Here is a 21908-nt window from a genome sequence, read left to right as displayed (position 1 = left end):
GGAAACAACAAGCGCAGCCGCCCGAGGCGCCCCCTACTGCTCACTCGTGCAGTTCGCTTCGACGACGAGGAAGAAGATGGCGGCGCTCATCAGGCATGGTTTTAATTCCTTAAAAAGTTCATCCACTTTTCTTGCCGTAAACACGGTTAGTGTAGACACTTCACGTACACTTTTTAATCACCATCATCACACAGTACTCCCAACAGGGAGTGAACAAATTTAATTTGTATACTACGTGCACTAACGAAACTACCGTCATTTTACAGACGAGTCTACGATATGATATAACTCGTTTTAAGAGCAAGAAACGTCCCAAAGTAAGGACTAGCAGACTTGAAGATGAAAAGACGTCTCTCTCTTGCAAAGGGTAAGAATTTAGTCAATTTATACACAAATTTAATCGAAATATTCGCGTTACGTCGCGCTGCTGGCTAACAGGCAAAGGACACACTGTGGCCATATTGCCGTTTACCACCTCTCTTTTACACACCAACCAATAAACTGCTGGATTTGACAGCTTCTCAGGGCAGACGAGCGTATGCTTAGCACCCTTGCATTTCACTAGTTCTTGTGTAATTTTTTTTCATACACACGTGTGACATGAAATGACATTAAAATTGAAGCAAACATTTTTGAAATTTAACAAAATATATTTTATTTTTATTATTATTTGATTTATGATATTTTAATAAATGAAATTAATTTTAATGAAATATGTCAAAATTTTTTATTCTAATTTGTTTCTCGAAAAAATATTTAGATCTGAAAAAACTATATTCTTAAAAATTTTACAAATATAACGAAAGAAACCATATTTTATAAATAATAGAATGTAAAATTTGAACATAAATTTGAATATAAATCCCTAAAAGATAGATATATATGATTATAAATATGTCAACTCAACGTAAATTTCAAAAAAATGATTAAAAGAATTAAATTATTCAATTTAAAATAATATTATTATGTTATATGCAAATATTTCGATACGTAAATTTTCATGTTAATTATATCTTATTAAATATTATGTATATTAAATAAAATATAAACCTTTTCGGAATATCACTTTCGGAATTTAAATTAAATAATGTTTTAATATATTAAATTGATTCAGATTCATAGATATCTATATTTATAAGCAAGCTGAATTTGTTTCCACTTTTATATGTGACGTAACAACTATAGTGATATACCCTTTTATGCCTAACTACAAGAAGTTTCTACTTAATCGTGAGAATTCTAATTCATTGCGATAATTTAGAATGTACATTTTTTAATTACATTTTTTTTTATTATAATCAACATTATATTTATTTATTCGCTATAATTCGTTAAATGAAAAAATTTTTTATAAACGTATACAGTAAGATTTTTAAATTATTGTTTTTTAGAAAATATTCATATATATAATATGACATCAATATTTATATTTAATAAGTGACAATATAATAAACTGAAAAAAAAATGAAAAACAGTTTACATAGTTCTGGATATTTTACTTCTCCGGGTATGCCAGTTTTTATTGAGAACACCTGTTTCGAAGACCAAGTTTCTCCGTCCTTGTAATTAACATTGACGAACTATTGTCCGTCTCCTGCTACATAGATCAAAATTTATGAGTAACAAAAGAAGATTGAAATTGCATTTTATTTTCTGTGAACAAATAATTTTAATAATTATTATAAATGATATGTATAAAATACATATTATTAATTTATGTGAATAAACTAATTGTAATAATAGTTATAGGATTAATTAGTTTTTAAATTTAACTAATTTAATTAAATAATTGTGATAACCTTAATGTAAAGTATATTTTTAGTCGAATATAAAAAATTTTCCTTGTCACAGGGTTTTTCCACATTTTGTTTCGTTCCTGGCCAATATTGGCCATAACTGTATCCTGAGAAAATACAACTGAGGGCACCACTGTACGGTAGTTGGACATCGATCTTGTCCCCTCTCCTCCTCTATTGCTTCATTGCCCACTTCTTCTAAGGGAAGCCTCCCTTACCGCGCTTCGTCCGGTAACCAAACTCTTTTACACTATACGAAAAGTTTGGCGCGAGTCGTGTCGGGATAATCTAGAAGAGACGATATTGATTTTTAACATACGAAATCAATGGCTATTGGCAACGATAATCTCTGCAAAAATATGTGTGGTAACATAGGTTTATGTTTGAGAAGAAAAATGTGAAATACAAACTGTGTTGCTCACAATACTTTTTATTATTGAGGTGTGAATTCATTTAACAATAAAACTTTTACAAGTTATTTTTGACAACATTTTTTGCAAGTATATTGAAAGTGATTATCTGAGAGTAATTGTCGCTTTCAATATAATGTCTACTAATCAGAAATGATTCTCAAGACTAATTTACGAAAGTTTTACTCTCAAATTCGCATTCTTAGACATAATTTTTAACAAACATTACAATCAAAATTACAAGAAAAAATTAATTCAACATATCTATTCGATTTTTCTTATATGAAATCTATTTTATGATGAGATATATAATATGATTGTACGAATAACAACAGAATTATACTTTGATGTTTGATTTTAAACTTAGAATTCATGATTGATTCATATTTATTATTTATCAATAAATTATATGAATAATAAATTAATTATTTGTTCGAACAATTCCAGTGTAAAAAAAAGAGAAAGGATCAAAAGATATATTGAAATTTTTTCGAGAAAAAAATAATGCACTGATTAGAATCATTTATCGAGAGAAGATTTCTCGTAGCTTCAATTTGTTTCATTTTGTTGCTTTTGCATCATATCTATTAAAGAGAGAAATAATGTATGGAGAAATAAAGCATTTCGAAATTAGCTTATGTAACGATTTGATTTACTAGAGCACATTTACAAATTGTGAGAGCATTGTTTAGTATCCTTGAGGTAATTAATTGAACTCAATAAAATCGGCAACAATAACAAATTTTAAATTTTGCAAACAGTTATATATAAATACAATAGGTGATAAAATAAATTTTATATCACTTTCAAATAGATATCGTTCTATTTTTTAGATATTAAATCTACTAAAAACTGTTGGAAAATTTCTTTATTTTTAAATATTTTAATTTTACACATTATACATTATATTTTATTAAAAAAAAATATTTTTCTAAATAAATAATTTTTTTAAATAATCCTTGAATATTACATAATAAAGGATGTAAAGTTATGGCTTAAAAATCAATCGGTTGAAAAATTAAACGGATTTAATTTTTTATTTCCCTTATTTTTTCTTCAATCCATTACATTATAATTTACAAAACAAAATATCTGTATCCAAAATTTCATAAATGCATATTAAATGCGATAATCACTTAATGAATTATAGCATAAATGAGATCGAAATTTTTTTTATATTAAATAAAAAAAAAGCAATAATATCGAAAAAAGAAGAGAGTATTTTAGTGAAAGATATAAACCTGTTATCAGGTTTTTAGTTTGGGAATTCTAGATTTAAATCTAGTATAAAATTTTCCTATATTTTTCTTTATATTTATACGTTTGTTTATCAAAAATCCAATAATTTTTAAAATTGGTTTAATTATAAATAATATGCTCTAGAAATAAAAATAGATAACTAAAAGTTGGATTGATTTTTATTGATTATTTATGATAGTTTTCGTTAAAAGAAAATCAATATTTTTTTAATTCAGTTTTTATTAATTCTTTCTTTATATTTTTATTAATCCTTTTATATTTTTAATAATTCTTTAATAGTTTAATGAAAGTTTGAATGATAATTTTTAATCTAAAATATAAATATAATATAATATTCAAATGTCTATCTTTGAATATCTATTCATTAATAATTTTATATTTTAATATAATAAATTGATCCAATTGTTACAGATTTTTGAGATATCAGAAGGAATATAATCCGCCAGAAGATGTATGTGATAGGATAAATAAAATTTGTGAAACGCAACAAATTTCAACGGTTGATGAAACAAAAATCGAAGATCCATTACAACGTTTCAATCTTTTTCTAGCATGCGAAGAAGAACTTCAACATCCAATAACGAATGCTGTATTATGTTATATTGAAACAATCGGTAAGTTTTATAGAAAATTTTAATTGTATAAATTATAATTAATAAATTTTTTTTTTACTAAGTTACAAAGATATATTATGTTTCAGGTGATTTGAAGAATTACTATAAAACCCCAGTCGGTAATGTAACTCCATTAGATGCTATGCGTTCAATGGATTTACCAAAGAATTTACATATTAATTACGAATATGTTCGTTTCCATCCTGGTAAGTAATTTTTATAATTCTTTAATTAATTTTTTCGATATGATTGATTTATTTATTTAACGATACAATTTGTCTCATTTGTGTAAGATATTTTTCATTATTTTATAAATTTATGCATATACGTTGTGAAAGAAAATTTTAAATCTTAAAAAAATTTTAAATAATATTTCATATATTATTTTTTTATAATTTAAATAATGTAAATACGTATATTTAAAAAACAAAGAAATAGAAAAAAATTCTTATAATTATATAATGAGAATTTATATTTCTTATGATATTTTATATTTATTTTTTATGAAATATAAAATTTTATATTAATTAAAACAATATTATTTCAGATACGGATACATTATTCAATGGTCAGACAGCATTCCCGAAGAGTTCTAATCTTGTAACTGGATTAAAATATAAGAAAAAATATCCTGGACATTATCAAGATAATCCTTTCTTAGATAATATGCTTAAAGTTTAGATTAATTAGACTATACAAGAAATAAATAAACAATTGTTTAACAACAATAAACAATTATCTAATATTATTGTAACATTAAATATTTTTCAATTTGATTTCATATTATTTAATAATTTGTTATAAGTATTTAATAATAAAAAATTTTCATATTGTTTCAGTATTCAGTTTACAAATTTGAATAGATGTTTTTAAATACTATTTTCTAGATTAATTAATAAAAATTATTATTTAGTTGTATTACTAGAAAAATTAAGATAAAAGAGAAATATAATTAATATATTAAAAATACTTTTTATAATGCAGTCTTTAATTTCATTTATTGATAACATTTATCAATTTCTTTTCTATTAATAATAAAATAAATTTTTAAAAAAATAAAAATTAAGATTTAAATAGAAAAATTAAGATATTTAAATTTAAAAATTTTTAAACCTTACATAATATTTGCTATAAAGTTAAATCGAATGGAATAATAGTTTTAAGAATTTGTATGTATATATATAGTGTTCATAACAATTTTTTTTAGAATTTTTCTTCTATATAATAATTAACGAAATTTTAAAAATAAAAATGTAATCTAATGTAATATTTTCTTCATTAATCGACCCATCAAACTCACGTTAGCAACGAGCTTCCAAGGTGATCAACTACTGATTTATTGTCATCTTGATAAAGAATCTTATGATACTGTGTTATTGTAATAATCTAATGTAAAATAATGCCAGGAATCGCAAGTGCAACAGGCCTTTTAGAAGCACGTATCCGACCAACTTATCGACCTAAATCGAAGGTATTTATTGAAAAAAATTTGGTAATAAATCAACGAATTAATTACAATGAAATAATTCAGCATAAGTGAAAGTATACATAACATATGAGTCAATCTATTTTTATAAAATGATATTTTGCAAAATATAAAATTATATGTTAATCGCAACTGAATTACTGTTTAACAAAATTAAAATATAATATAATATTAAAATTTCATTGTAATCGCATCGTATTTTATGATTATGTATATAGAAATGAATAATCAAATTATGAATATTTTATTTGTTGTAGAATGTGGAACTTTCAGGTTTTATTAAACCAGCACCTTTTATTCTTCGTCCTTTTTCTGGTCTCTTTAATCCTTATCCTTATGGCTGCTCTATATTGTGTAATCATCCAGCAGATTGTGAAGCAAGAGAAGTTCTCAGACGAGCTAAAGATTCATGGGTAAAGCTTGTTCTTTTAATGTACTATTAAAAAAAAAAAAATATTAATTCTAGACAAACAAGAAATATTTAAAAAATTAGATATATCGAAAATGTTCTAAACAGAGATAATGAGATAAAAAATATTTTTAATAATTTTTTTTCTATACACCAGGCAAATGAGGGAAAGACATTATTATTACCAGAAGAAATGGAAATGATTAAAGCGAATTTAGTAACTGTAGGAAATACTGTCGATGCAAGTGGAAATACTGGAGCTGAAATGACTAATGATTCTAACACTGTTCCCGAGGAATTATTTCGAAAATATACCGAGACTGATTCGAGACCTTTGACTCCTGCACCTACACTCGCTAGCGGTCCTCCTTTGACAAATAGAGCGGCTCAGGAAGAATTTCCGATGGCTTGCAATTTACGAGAACGAACTACGTTGATTCTAGACCTTAGAACGAATTCACAGAAACAGATGGTTTGTAATTTGCGCTAGTTCTGTTGAATTAAAATTTTAAGGCTTTTTTTATAATTATTAATTTTTTTTTGTAGTTGTTAATTATATAATGCGTATTATATATTATTAATATTTAAAAAGTAAAATTTGTTTATTTATTAGGAAAATGAAATTTTTAGTTGGCATGCATTGACTTTAGAACCACCACCAACCCATCGAAAAAATGAAATTGTTGTATCTAAACCGACTTCAAGACGTATGATAGAAAATTCGATTCATATTGAAGATTCGACGATCGATATTCCAAATGTAGATGCTTCTAATGAATCGGTATTTATTATTAAATCAATTTAAAATGCATAAAAAAATTCAAAATCAAATATTTTATAGAACGATATAGAAAATGTTATATGCTAATAAACATTTAATATAATTAAATTTTTAACTAAAGATTTATATAAAAATATGTATAAATAATAATTGTTTAAGGAGAAAAAGAAATCATAATATACCATCTTAAGAAAAATTTGTTCTAATTAATTATTAGTTTAACTAATAACTTTGAAAAATAGATAATTATTGTTTGAAATTATAATTCATTAAATAGGTTAATAATAAATATTTTATGTATTTACATAATTCTGAAAACTCATCATATTTTAAAATCTTTTAGAATTCTAATAGAAACGTGACAGAAGAGGAAACAGAAAAATCAAATAAGGAAATGACAATTGTACGAAGAAGAGGAAAACGATTACGGAAAAGAAAGCGCAGAAGAGGATCAGGCTATGGACAACAAACAGAAGTTCGTGACTTATTTGAAACAACAGAAACTCAAATTTCACATATAGGAGATGGATCAAGAAGAACATCGTTAGTAAAAATAATTTACTATAATATTTTAAATTGTATCCTTTTTATTTACATATTTCGTGAAATTTAATTGTATGTATTCTTTTTTTCTATTTTTTTTTTTTTTTTTTATAATAGAATTCGTACAAATGATGATGTGGAAAACGTAACAAGTACTCCTAAAAAAACTACTCCAATAAATAATAGATTTTCCACAATACTTCCTAGTTTTATTGATGCAGATATTTTAAAGCATTTATGCAGAGAATTAGACAGCGATAAAGTGGAAGCAGAGTTTTCAATTCGAGTGAGATCTTAGATTAATTTTAATTTTTTAATATTTTAATTCATATTATATTTGAATTTTATAATTTTAGAGAAAAATTGCATATGAGGAAGCTTTGCGTGTAAAAGGTGAAAATTATTTACATTCAAAAAAATCTCAAATATTTTCAAATCCTGTACTAGTAAATACACCGCGAGCATTTTCGCGTCAAACAGCTCGATTTGAAATTCTTGATAGTGAAAGCTTACGTGGTAAGTAATCATAATATTTTTTTTTTTTATCTTAAATCATTATTAATAATTTTTTCAATCTAAATCTCGCACAATGTATTTAAAATTTTTTATTAGGATTAACAATATTGGAATATCTTAGTAAACATGTATTTGTTTCCTCGGGAAGAAAACTTATTTTTGCTAGAGTTTTCAACAAATTTCAAGAAGATATGATGCAAAATAATAAATATATTTCCCCAAATGACATCCATGAAGCTCTTCAAGATATAATTGGGAAACCAATAACTCAAGAACAAGAAACGTATTTAAAACTTATAATTGGCGAAATTAAAGAACCCTTAAATTTTAGAGCTTGGTGTGGTTTGTGTGCCGCAGTGGAACGATTATTATGTTCTCTTCCTCTGAAAGAAATCGATCCACCTACATGGCTTGAAAGAGTGGATTTTGAAACATTAGAACGAAGACTTAAGGCTATTAATGTAGATCCTAAATTAGCACAATTTTTAAGAGAGATTCGTGATAAATAAAATGTTGGAATGAAATTTTATGATTGAATGTTTCCCATACTTTTAATTTACTTTAATTATTGCACTTTTAATTTATCATAAATATTTCATATTATGAATCACAGTATTATGTTCGATTTTAATGAGATTATAATGAATCAATTTCATATTTATTCTACAATTATTTTTCTCATAAAAAATGGCATTTAAAATATTTTAACACAGAAATTAATCATAATTAATACTAGAAATATAAATCTGATTTTAATTTGAAAAATCAATTATTAATTAAAATAAAATTAATAAAAATGAATTATAGAAAGTTAAGAAATTTAATGAATTATAAATTATAAATTACTATATTATATCAATAAATTATAATAATAAAAGTATTAGTAACTAATAAAGTATTGGTATAATATTAAACATTTCATATTTTAAAATATTCGTTTGTAATTTAAATAGCGTCAATACTTTCTCCGCGTTTGACTTTGTCTACAAATTAAATTACCAAATGGAGATAAGCAACACTTATATTTCAACTGCCGTATCGATAAGACGCGTCAAAGTTTGTCCGGTTTTAAATATAATTTAAACATAGATATAATAGAGAAAAAAATTTAATACATTGAAAATGTGTTTAATAATATTCTGTACTTCGTCTATAGTTACATGCTAAGAGCAATTATAGACAAGTAGAACAAATAGTGAAAGAAGATAAGGTAAAAATTAGGAAATCAGCGCCGCCTCTAGAGTGCCACAAATGAAACACATATAAACAAGAAAAAAATAATTGTAGAAGGATAGAGATAGAGTAAGAATTAACTATCATCGCCATCTTTTAATTTTTCAAAGAAATTTGTTTAAAAACAAATAAGAATTAAAGATTAGCTCTATCTTAAATGTTTTTAATATTTTCTTGCTTTTGTCACTCAAAAGATGGAGTTGATAGTTAATTCTTACTTTATTTCTATTTTCTACTATTATTTTATATGCTTTTCTTGATAACATTGATTCCTGAATTTTTACTTTTCGTTTTTATTCCACTATTCTCTTCTTGTTTTATTCTCTCTTCTTATTTGTTTTGCAAAATATGTTAAAAAATAACTTCGATATCTAATTAACTTTATTGTTTTCTTTGTTTAATCTATTAATTAAAAATCTTAACAATCTATTACGTTATATGTATATTTTATATATATATATATATATATATTTCATATAATATACATGTATATATTTCAAACTTGGTAATTAGTGTTTGTTTGCAAAATATTTTTTATATAAAAAAAAAAAATATTGAAAAAATTATTCTTTGAAAAACGATACTAAACATATTTACAACTTAGCTATATTTTGCTAGATTTCTTTTGAGTATTTTGATTTAATATAAATTGTAAGTTCCATTATATACACACTCATGGTAGGATATAATGAAAGAAAATTAAATACAGATTATGGCATATAAATTTGTTTATTATTATTATCTGTATAATATATTTGAAACAATATCATTCTACAACATTGCATAAAAATATACAAAGACATGACAAAATGTCTTGACTCTCATTCGATAAAACATGTTTATGAGTAATTTGATCAGCGTTGCACCGCTATCAGTTTTAACTAAATTTATTCAATAGGTCACTTTCGAATTACGTTATATTAAAACGCTATTTATTTATTTATTTTTTTCTTTTTTTTAATGTCCTCGCACAAGGAATTCATTAATGGGATTGAGAGAAAATTAAATAATTATTCATTTTTGAATCTTGGAGTGTATTGATGGAAAATTAATAAAAATTGGCGTTCCCAATTTTTAAATAAACATATTTCTTATCTATCTGATAAAAACTTATAAAAAACTTTATGTAAACGGGATTTATATCGATACAATAGATTATTTATCCTGTTCATGTTCTTTCTTATGCAATGAAAGAATGCATGGCTTGGTAAAAAAAAGGAACGTTCATTCTTTGATGCGTTCATTTAACACGTTCCTGAAGCCAGAAGAAGTCTGAGTGATTCAAAACATTGAAACGAAGAAAAGAATATAAAAGCCGCGCGTTTGCCACCTTTTTGGAATACACGCGTATGAGAAATGTAACGGAATTTATAACCGGAAACGAAGCGCAACTGTAGACGAAGAATTCGTTTCGAGTGCGTCATAAACATGTTTAGAGAGTACATAGGCCAGAAATAAAAATAAAAAGAAGGAAGGAATGAACATATGAAGAAAAAGAAAAATGAAATAGTGAAAATAGAAGAAGAGAAAACGATGAAAAAATAAAATTTATGTTTTGAATGTATGAAACGATAATAATTTTTCCATTGTGGCCTTTGATAAAAATTGAAATCGGCTCAGATTTAGTAACACTCTTATCCAAACACAATTACTATCTTTCTTTTGAGATCATTGGCCGAAGAATAACAATGATAATTATAATATTAAGCCTCCAATGGCATACTATTTTTTCGATTCATTGATATTAAGATCTTTCAAATTTAGCAAGTCTTTCACTCTATATCAAAAAATTATAAAGAAAATAATTCATAAAATAATTCATTCATATAATTTTAAATATATATATTTTTAAATTATATAAATATTAAAAAAAAATTATATAAAATTTATATTTGCAACAATTTTGCGATATAATAAAGAAAATGCATATTATATTAAAATAACAAAAAATCTTGGTATGCCATTGCAAGATTAATAATGACAATAATAATAAGTAATAATAATAATAATAGCAATAGCAATAATAATAATAATAATATAATATTAATAATAATAATATTAATAATGATAATAATAATAATAATAATAATAATAATAATAATAATAATAATAATAATAATAATAATAATAACATTAATAATAATAATAATATTAATAATAATAATAGTAATAGTAGTAGTAGTAATAATAATAGTAGTAATAGTAGTAGTAATAGTTGTAATAGTAGTTGTAATAGTAGCAATAATAATAATAATAATAATAATAATTATGTGATAATAATAGTTACTTAGAAATAATAATAATAATAATGATAATAATAATAATAATAATTGTAATAAAAATAACTATTCGTAAACTATCCTTTACCAAGGGAGATATTACCCATTAGCTTATATACATAATCTGTGTATATGATTTCTCATTTCCCTTCCTCCGTACTTCGTGTTAAATTACGAATTATTATAATAATTCACTCTCGAATTCGCTTCGATTTGAACATAAATAATTATAACGCAACATTGTTTTCTTTCTTTCATTTTTTTCCGTTTTGTTCGTTTATTTACAGACGTTATTTCCCTCGCGTCTCTATCCAATCAACGTATGTCACTCATTCTATCACTATCTTTATCTCTTCTTATTTCTTTTTTTCCTCTCTTTCCTTTGTTTCACTATTATTTTATTGCTTGCTCGTCTCGTCTTTCTCGGTGACCCGATCTGTTTTCATGTATTCGCGAACGGAAAGAAACGGCGAGGCGTAAGTTTCACGGCACGGATCATCGAAAATCATATCGGCGAGCTCGCGAAAAATCCATTTCGTTTGAGTCTCCGGGATGACTGCTTGCTGCGCCCCCTTTTTGACTAAAACGTCCGCGCGACGAACAATGCGCCCTCTATATGTACGCGCTCTAATTATCGTTATAGCATTAACAATATATATATCACAATCTCGTTGAGAACAATAGCGTGAAGGGAGTATTGATTCTGCGTCGATGGATCTGCAATGAAGGCGCTAGCATGCTTATCCCGTTCACATACGTTTCTTCTTTATTTTTTTCTGTTCCTTAATTTCGTAATTCGAAAGATCGATTTTAATTGGAATCGATATTATTTGTTTTTAATTGTATATTTTTTTCTTATTGTTTATATCAATTCGATCATTCATAAGATGGATAACTTTAACAATGTAACTAATTTTCGAATTGTATGAATATCTAATTATTTCATTTCTTTTTATTTTTTCAAGATTGTCACTGTGCACGCCCGTTACGTATCGCCACAGACCATATCCTATGACCTATTCGAAGCGATTTCTCGCCGAGAAGGGAGAGAAACGGCTTTCGTTTGCATTCTCAATCCCCTCTCGTTCGCAATTCGGTCGAAGAAGAAAACATCAAGACTCCGTGGCACGGCGATGTTCGCCGATTATCCGTCAGCCGCAAAAATTACAGTCACGTGCTTCGCTCGCTTTCTCTTTGTCTCTATCTACTTCTCTCCAACCGTACTCTGCTTACACACACTATACGCTATTTACAATATACGACGAAGGAAAAAAGAAACCGATACGTTGCTATGCTTCTGTCGCCGTGATTCTGATTTGTCGTCGTAGTCATCGTGTTGGTCGAATATTATTTTTATTTAATTTATCGAAACCTCTTCACGTTGTTATAAATACTGATCCCACAAGCGTTGTTCTGAACTTTAATGTAATAATACTAATTATATCGATAAAAATTATCGATTAATGTCAGTAGGAAGAATCATCGAGAAAAAGATACTATATATATAATATTACATTTTTAAACTCGTTGAGTTATACTCTGCTTTTTCTCGTTTCTTCCTATTGTAGAATTTATTTCATTTATCCAAAGACGATCTCTTTGAATTGAAAATTCATGAAAGATTACTAAAGACTAAAAAAAAAAAAAAAAAAAAAATACAATTTTAATAATTAAATTAATATTTGTTTTTAAATTCTTAAAAGTACATAAAATAATAGATAAAAATCAATTTTCTTCAAAATATAGATTAAAAATAAAATAAAATTTTCAAAAATACAAAGTTTTTAAACAGATCGGCCTTGGAAGAAATGAAATTCACCAGATGACGCTATATGAGTAAAGTGTTTCAAAAGAGGTTTTGATTTCATGTTCGCGACGACCTCGACGATTGTTTTTTCGTATTCTTGTAAAGAGAGGATCAGTAGAAAATCATCTAGTCGACGCTCTACACACAAGGCAAGCGAGTATAAAATAAACTGGATACAAGAACCACGAGTTTGATTTTATATAACCTTGAAATATATATCGCCCAACTTTTCATATTTTTATTTTGTTTTTTTTCATTTTATTTCTTTTTTTTTTTTTTTTTTTTTTTAGTTTCATGCAGGAGAATGAAATTTTATGTGTGTGTATATATTCTTCTTTGTCGAACAAGAGCTTAGAAAAGATCTCGCCTGACCTTTACGACGAAAGATGATTGACATTTCAAATCCGTTGTTGTTTAAGGAAAAAATATTATTTCTATTAATAAATATTAATCAAAAAAATATTACTTTGTAAACAAAAATTATATTTCTTGTTTAACAAATAATTCAAAAGATATTTAATATTTTTTTATTGTATTTAAAATTTCTATATAATTTAAGACTTAAATAATTTGTAGAAGCTAGAAATTGTAATTTTAAAATAAGAATAGATTCTAAAAATGATTATATATTATCTGTCTTTTTCTATCGCAAAGGTCAGTTAATGATTTTATAACGGATTTTCATGAGCCATTTTCGGTGTTGTGTTTATAATGGAATATTGTATGCCTAGTTGATGTCGGTCGCTGGTGGATCGTCATTGTGCTTTATAGTTTTGTCAATTAAATTTTTGAACTAGAAAAAAGAAATATTATTTTATTTCAAATTTCTTAGTTATTTCTAGTTGTTGTTATAACCTATTATTATGAAAAATATAACGATGAGATTATAATGATTTAATTTTCTTTTATCATTTATTATACAACATCAATCAATTTTTAACAAAGAATTTTGGTGAAAAATGATCGATCTATTTAAAATTGCATAAAAGAAAAGATTTTTTTTTAATCACAATGCAAAATGTACGATCTTTAATCAAGAAAATTATTATTAACACAATAAGATCATAAATTAAATAATCTTGATTACGTAAGACATGTATAACTCTCATTGTATACTAATGTTATGGGACTCTAAATCGATTTGAAAATTTTAAATATTATATGCGTATATAACGCACGATAATTTTTTTTATAAAAATTTCTTTTTATAAAACTTTGGTTAACAAATCTTGAAAAAATTCGAAATCAATTAAAGATTCTAAATCAAATTAACAAATTGACGTGATAAGATAAAAAATCAATAAAATTACATAAAGAAACATATAAAACGTATAAGTTATAAAATTTCGAATTAATAAAATATTTCAATAATATTGAAAAATGAAGAGTACAATTATATTAATCATTACGATTATGTATAAATGCGATCTATATAATCGTAATTCTATAAAAAGTTTAAATCGATCAACGAAAAAATACGATTTAAAAACAAATTATGAATTTTCAAATCTATGATCCTTCTTAATCTAAAATTCAACTTCGAATTAATAATATTCACAAAAATATTTCTTCATCATCTTAAACATTTTCTCTATGCACTAAAATTTTCCAGTAAAACACTAAGACCCTATTTAAATCGGCCACGAGCCATCCTTGTCACAATTGTAATTTCACGAAGAATCAAAGCCGGCGAATTGACATTTTCGGGTTGGCTTCTCTCCTTTTTTCTTCTCCCTCTCCTCTTGTAATCCTTACCCCTCATCGCTGCTTCTACACTCGCTCCTATTTTCAGTCTGGTCTCTCCCTAACCATGATATTGATCCTCCTCCCCTTTCCGCGCGCGCGTTCGTCGCGACTGTACGCGTAGACCGCCACTGTTCGACCTAGTGCTGGAACATTGTGGCGCAGATGCTATCTTTCTGCGACTGTGTAATAAATTTTCGCGTTAACTAGTTGATCCACGAGAAAACACCAAAAGATTTCTTCGCATGAAGCCTAACACCATATATCGATTAATAGAAACATTCGATGAGGAATAGGGATTAGCACAAAGCGCGAAGAATCCGCTTAGCAACAACAGCTTCGAAGAAAGTGATGATCGAAATGAACAAAGTTTCATTACGATTATCGCACGAGTAATATAGATATACTGCGTGCGCCATCATTTGATCGCCTAGAGTTCGCTCTTTTCGCTTTTCTTTCTCTTTTTCGCCGTGTCAATCGATGGGCGCTACTGTAAATTCTATATGATTGCTACTAGAACTCTCAGAGATTTATTTGCCTTTGATTTTGCAAAAAGAATCGATAAAAATGCATTTCGAAAATCAAACCCAATTAAAAGGAATAGCTGTGAAAATAATTTAATATGAGAAATGTGTAAACATTACGAAGTATTTATACACCGTGAAAGTGAATGGAAGATACCATCATGGACAAATCAATGAGACTGGTTGATCCTATTCTCTGTCTCTTTCTAGCAATTGTTCTGTGCGGAACTATGTTTCGATTAGTTTTGTCGTGTAAATAATCGACGTTGAAACGCATTGAACAGTCTGATTTGTTGCGGGTTTAATGCGAGTCGACAATTAGCGAAATTACGAGATTCGACAAACAGCAACGTGGCCGATTCGACATTTACAGTGCGTTCTATATGTGTTGTTTATCATTCACTTGAATGAAAACATAATTTCATCGAGTTTCACGATCAATTTTTCTCTTTATTTCTCTTTGGTTTTTTTTATTGCATGGAAAATGGAAAATCGATTTGGAAACTTTCAATTTGTGATATGAGACAATAATTATCCAGAAGCAAAGTAAAGAAACCATTGTAGGAACTCAACGCTTTTTATTAATAACAGTTCGAAATTCAACATGAAATTTATTTTATGCGAAATGCCCGTGTATCATATAAAGTTATAAATATTATAAATAATTAGATATATTTGTCCAGCACGAGACTCCTCGGTAAAGTGACTTACACGGAAGTCTTTTTTTTTATATTTTTTTCGGCTGAATATCATTTAACCATCATTGACTGTGCAAGAAAGAAACAGCATGATTGTTATTAATTTTTCAATTTTTATACCCATTTCTCTTTTTTTTTTTAAAAACATGGAAGATCGAGTGTTCGCGAGAACCGAAAACGACATGTTTCATACACATCGCATGATGTCCTTGTAAAGATGATACAGGTTAACTTATTAGTTCGATATTCGGTCGCGAAATAAGTCGAGGCACTGATGTCTCACTTTCTCCATTGTTCTTTTTCTTGTTTTAATGTGCATATAAAAAGAAAAAACGATCCACCGCGACAATCGACACCATTGCACGCCATTTTTTCTCTCTTTTTGGTTGGTCCCTAATGCTCTCTTTTTCTCTCTCTCATTCTTTCACTCTCACTCTCTCTCTCTCTCTCTCTCTCTCTCTCTCTTTCTTACAACAAATTATCTCGTTTCTGTTTCTCGTGCTTGATTCTATTTCAATTTCTCAATTTCGCTCACACTTCCTTTCTCGCAATTTTTTTCTCTTTCACTTTCGTTCGTTCATAAAAAAACATATGTATGCTATAATTCTATTAAGAATTATAAAAAAAAAAAAAAAAAAAAAAAAAACAAAGAGAACAGAACAATCACTGTGGCGATTGATATCTTATCATCTCATCACCATACTTGATTCTCTCGATTTACATTATACGTTCTTGTTAAATCAACGTAATACGATCAGAGCATCTGTCTTCTTCGTTCCCTCCTTTTTTAAATTATTATTCTTTCTTCCCTTTTTTTTTTGTTTCTTTTTTTATGTCGTTTTTTCATTTTTTAGATTATGTTTCGTGGCCCCAATATTTTACAAGACAATAATAACATCATTCCGATCGATTTAAGGAATTTCTCTTCTTTCTTTTTTTATTTTTTTATTATTATTTTTTTTTTATCATTTTTTTTTTTTTTTTTTTTTTTTTACTTCTTTACTTTACTGTATTTCTTTACTTTAAAAAAACGACTCATATTTTATTTTTGTTACTAATTTTCGTGACATATGGAACACTCGACATATGGTACACTCAAGATCGGAAATATGATCTCTTTTGGAGCGTCGAGTATAACTATGAGTAACGAGCGAAACTCCGATCGGAAGGTATTCGTGCGCATTTCTTGGTGAACGGTCGAGGATTATTTTACTTTTCATTATTTTTACTTTCCTTTCGTTACTATTTTTTTTCTCTAGTTCTACCGGGTGTGTTGATTATATTCACTCGGTGTTCTTGAATTCTCGCGCGTCTATCTTATCTCGATGTTTCCTCGTTAATTTCGTTTTTATCTATTCCGACCTCTCTTTCTTTCTTTTAGAAACAATAGTTTTGATTAGACGAACTGTGAACTTCTATTCAATTTCTTCTTTATCTATGGAATGTATCACTATTTGGAAGATTAGTCACGAATCCGCTATCTGATCACGATGAACTGTAGCTCAATGAATCTCATAAATTATTTTCTCGATATTTTCGTAAGAATTCCAACTAAGAATAATAAAGTTATATTGAATAATAAATATATTAATGTTGTCTTGTAATAACTTCTCCGTATATGCAGAGACGCGAGCCGAAAAGAAACGGGAAATTCGCGAAGAGAGCATTCGGTTCATCGTACCAAGAACGGTGGTCGCAGCTGACCGTGATTATTTCATGTGCAACTTGAATTCGGCGACACAGCACATTCTGTGGAACTAAAATTCAATAAATATGCTCGAATTGAGGAAATGTGCTTTATCGCCGCGCGAACACATATACACTATTCACATGACACCTCATTCTTCCTCCTCGATTCATTCGTCTCTCACTTTTTCATTTCACTAATATTCACCTTTCTTTCGTTTCTTCAAACTTTCTATTTTTTTCTAACTTTTTATTTTTCTTTCTTTCTCTCCCCCTCATTCGCTCTCAACTCACATACCATCATCAATTACTATTATTTTATTATATTTGTTTATATATATATATATATATATACATATATATATATAAACAAATATATTATATATATATATATATAATATTATATATATATTATATATATATAATATTCACCTATATCGTAGGGCTCTTATATTTTAATCGGCTAAAGTTTGCGAACTTATCGTCCTGAATTTTCTTCTAACTCTTACATGTATCTGTGTATGTATGTGTGTATGTGTATATGTTGCGTTTACGTGGCTGTATATGTTCTATGTACAGTCAAGATTGTAATTTATTCTGTAGCAACACTAACACTTGCGTTCTTAGGAAAGATTTCGTCATTCTCTCTTTCTCTTCCATTCTAACTCGCTTCGTCTCTTTTTCTTCTCATTATCAAACGCGATGCGAACCCTGCGAGACGTGGACCGATCGATCGGGCCGAAACACTAGCCCGTCGTCGCAGGCAACGATGAATTCATCGTGAATCGAATAATATATCTCATAATTGACTTTCTGTTAATTGTAGAATACGCGACATCGTTCGCGGCATCATTCGTTTAAATACGCTACTAGTTCTAGCAATTATCATTACCGTAATAATGTAATTAACTGTAAATTGAAATTCAGCGACGGTCGAGTGCCGATTTGCTCGAGAAAACCAGCGGTCAAAAGTCTTTTCGATCGTTAATCCAAAGAATGGAACTAATTACTGGTTATTGTAACTAAAAATGTTACAAAATGATCGATCTTGATTAGATCATCACAGAGTGATTTCTTTTGTCTGTCTAACCGTTGATAATTCTCGACCGCGAATCGTTATATATGAAAAATCAAGAGAAAAAAATTTATTTTATCATTGGTCGTTTCGCGTGGAGTGCACGTCGAAGTCACCGTGTAGTGTCGTCGACGCGTGCACTCGAGAAAGAAAGATCGATCGATCGTTTTAATTAAAAGAAAATACGATGAGGAACGAAAGAAAGGATACGAATGATCGAATACAGAGGGCGACTAAATGTATCATTGCGTATAATATAAAACGTTCGCGGAGCAACGAAACGAATATTACGGATCCCTCTTGATTTCCCACGTTGTCGACCGTCCACTGGTTTTATCTTGCTCTATTTACCTCTTGTCTCTGTTGCTTCTTCGCGTTATTATTTAGGAAATAAAATTTTACTAAAAGGTGATTGCCTAGAAGAATAGTCGCCAGCCAGAAGGTTAGCTGCCGAAAATACACTATGACCGGTTTCCATGCACGCGACGTCGAACCGGATGCCATCTGACGAACGAATTTTTAAACTCGCGCATCCTTTAGCATCTATAAGCCGAACAACCCGAAGAAACTTACTATACGTATCATATATACGTATAGTATATGATACGTATATCATGTACGCGAGATTGACACGCTAATCGCCATTTTGTCCGGTTCGACTAGATCAAATCACCCCGTGCGTTTGAAGTTATATCAATCGATGAACGGATCATTAGGACGCGCGTTTCAGAGAAACGTGATCGTCGTGGTTCAAGTGCTCGTCACAACACGGAAATCGATAATCTTATTCTCGTTGCCCCTTCACTTCATTTGGTTTACTTTCGACTAATTTATAGTCCATTCACCGCGCTCTTATAATTCCTTTCTTACTATAGAAAGTAAGAAATGACACGATCAGATTCCACGAATCGGTGAGTTTGCTAACTTTTACTAATTATTTTTTTCTTCCTTTCAACGCGACGATTACGTCCCACCGTTATTCATCGATCTCGAGGAACTGTTAATCGAATCATCGGCACAGCACGCGACGAAGATTATAGCTGCACTGACATAAAGCGAGTCTGTTTATGGACGTTGTATCTGTTTTCAAGGGGGTGATCGATCCTAAAGCATGAACGAATTATCGTCATTGTTTCACTTTTTTTTTCCTTTTTTTTCTTTTTTTTTTTTTTTTTTTTTACGTTTTAAACCGGTCTTTGAGTGAATAAAAATCCGATTTTCCGAATAGACCGCGATAGGCGTGGTCTTACAGAATATCGAGGTTGAAGCCTCCCGTGGAGTCAAGGGAATTCAGCAGTTCCTGAGCGCTGAAGTTCGACGTGTCTCCGGTCGGAAGATTCTCTAGAAATTCGAGGCTAAAGTCCGCCGCGGTTACGGATGGGTCCGTGGTAGTGGTGACTGGCGGTTGCGCATGCTGCTGTTGCTGTTGTGGCAAACTGCGCACTCCTGGACTGCCAGCGCCATATTGTTGATGCGGGTGTAGAGGGGAACCTGGAAGGAATTAGTTCGAACGTGATTGATGACAACATAAGGATTTTCTAATATGCATAATGAGAGTAAATATAATAATATATTAGTAGAGAAGGGTAATATTTTTATGGTCTAATAAAAAAATGGAGAGTTTAAATGATAATAAAAGAGATAGTTTAAAATATTTGTATCACATTGAAATGTTATTTTTCATACGTAATAGATGAATTAAATTTTTGATATAGGAAAAAATTTACTATATTCTATTGTAATTTATCGTATCGTAAGTAATTATTATATTTAAAATATATATAATAAAATTTTAATTAATTATCAACGTTTTAATTGGGACAAGGAATTTTATTGACTGCTTTTATTCAATTACATACATATTTGATTAAAAATCAGCGATATTAAAAAATTTAAATATACATATAACAATGATAAAATATACGCAAACGTTATAATTGATATATTATTAGAACACGATTATTAAATCAAATATATTTCTCAACAATAGAAATTCGATTTTTAAAAACATTATTAAAATTTAATTACTTTATTTGTGTATATATTCCTTAATTATTACAAAATCATTAATAAATCGTCACTATAATTATTATTTGTGCCTATTTTATAATTCATTATCTAAATCTAAATTTTTCCAATCTTTCGCGATAAATTTATTTAACTAGAATAAAATCATTTCAAATAAATCATACTATCATTAAATCAAATCATAAAATTATCAAATTGATCGATCCAAAGATGATTGAATTAAATCGAAGTAACTTTTTTTTTAACTCGTTATCTCTCGATTATTACTTTTCGCTTTATGAAAATCAGGGAATGATTATCGTCCAAGACTCACCAGTTCCAGTACTGCTGACAGAGTTGACTGATGAGGACTGCGACATTTGCATCTGCAGTGACATCTGATTATTACTCTGCTGCATGGCTAATGTCTGCTGCTGGTGTTGCTGCGACAGTAGCTGCTGCATCTGAGTGCTGTTGGCCATACCGGAGCCGGCGATACCTCCACTCTGTGAGCGAATCAACTGTTGATGCTGCATTTGTGCGGCGTTCATCTGCATGCCACCCGTGCCACCCATACCGAATCCACCTGGAAGATAAGGATAAACGATTTAATCACACAATATTATTTATACGCTTATTTCATGATAATTAGTTAAAGAAAAACAATAATTGAATTTCCATTTATCATAAACAAGTTTCTTACATCTGAATTTTTAAACCACATAATTAACCACATTCCTATTAAATCTTTTCTAAGAAAAGATAATACAACTATAAATTTCATAAAATTTAACTCGCATTCTATCAATGTCGTTATTTCGTCGTAACATTCAACTACAAAAATGGAAATAACATCCGTTTATAACATACGATCCTTCCTTCGAAATGTTCCATTTCTCGTGGAAATTAATTCTAAAAAATCAAAGATAATCAAAGACCGTTCGAGCAAATCTAATAACCGGTTAATAAAAAATGATTTCCACTAATTATTGCTTAGAATTGCGATTCCTCGCGCCGAGTGCACGAGTATTACGAGTTATT

The 21908-nt window shown here is 28.2% G+C and overlaps 3 protein-coding genes across 7 annotated transcripts in view; 2 read left to right on the top strand and 1 right to left on the bottom strand.

Moving 5' to 3' along the window:
* Positions 1-19: 19 nt before the first annotated feature.
* mRpL50 (mitochondrial ribosomal protein L50) lies at positions 20-4921 on the top strand. 2 transcript variants are annotated; one of them, XM_003693816.3, is made up of 5 exons: positions 20-145; positions 267-367; positions 3878-4080; positions 4167-4286; positions 4628-4921. In XM_003693816.3, the coding sequence occupies exons 1-5, from the start codon at positions 77-79 to the stop codon at positions 4759-4761; spliced, it is 627 nt and encodes a 208-aa protein (XP_003693864.1). In that variant the 5' UTR covers positions 20-76; the 3' UTR covers positions 4762-4921. The 2 variants fall into 2 exon arrangements, with proteins under 2 accessions (XP_003693864.1, XP_086767276.1); XM_086911150.1 differs by lacking the exons at positions 20-145; positions 267-367 and adding an exon at positions 1973-2237.
* A 460-nt stretch (positions 4922-5381) lies between these two features.
* Positions 5382-8344, top strand: LOC100872574 (uncharacterized). Its single transcript, XM_012486759.3, has 8 exons — positions 5382-5551; positions 5824-5979; positions 6133-6447; positions 6589-6756; positions 7100-7299; positions 7417-7585; positions 7656-7815; positions 7912-8344. The coding sequence occupies exons 1-8, from the start codon at positions 5480-5482 to the stop codon at positions 8322-8324; spliced, it is 1653 nt and encodes a 550-aa protein (XP_012342213.1). The 5' UTR covers positions 5382-5479; the 3' UTR covers positions 8325-8344.
* Positions 8345-9758: 1414 nt separating this feature from the next.
* mam (neurogenic protein mastermind) overlaps positions 9759-21908 on the bottom strand; it is a 214835-nt gene continuing 202685 nt past the window's right edge. For all 4 annotated transcript variants that reach the window (XM_086911136.1, XM_086911137.1, XM_086911138.1 and 1 more), the window contains exons 6-7: positions 21202-21453; positions 9759-20351 (exon numbers count right to left, since the gene is read on the bottom strand). In XM_086911136.1, the coding sequence (XP_086767262.1) occupies positions 20107-20351; positions 21202-21453 (497 nt within the window). In that variant the 3' untranslated portion in view covers positions 9759-20106. The remainder of the gene's footprint in view (positions 20352-21201; positions 21454-21908) is intronic.

Source organism: Apis florea, unplaced genomic scaffold (genome assembly GCF_048593485.1).
Source record: "Apis florea isolate Af1SG1 unplaced genomic scaffold, ASM4859348v1 contig_3203_pilon, whole genome shotgun sequence".
Classification (NCBI taxonomy): Eukaryota; Metazoa; Arthropoda; class Insecta; order Hymenoptera; family Apidae; genus Apis; species Apis florea.
Note: the sequence above shows the minus strand (reverse complement) of the source record. Positions and strands in the feature narration are given on the sequence as shown.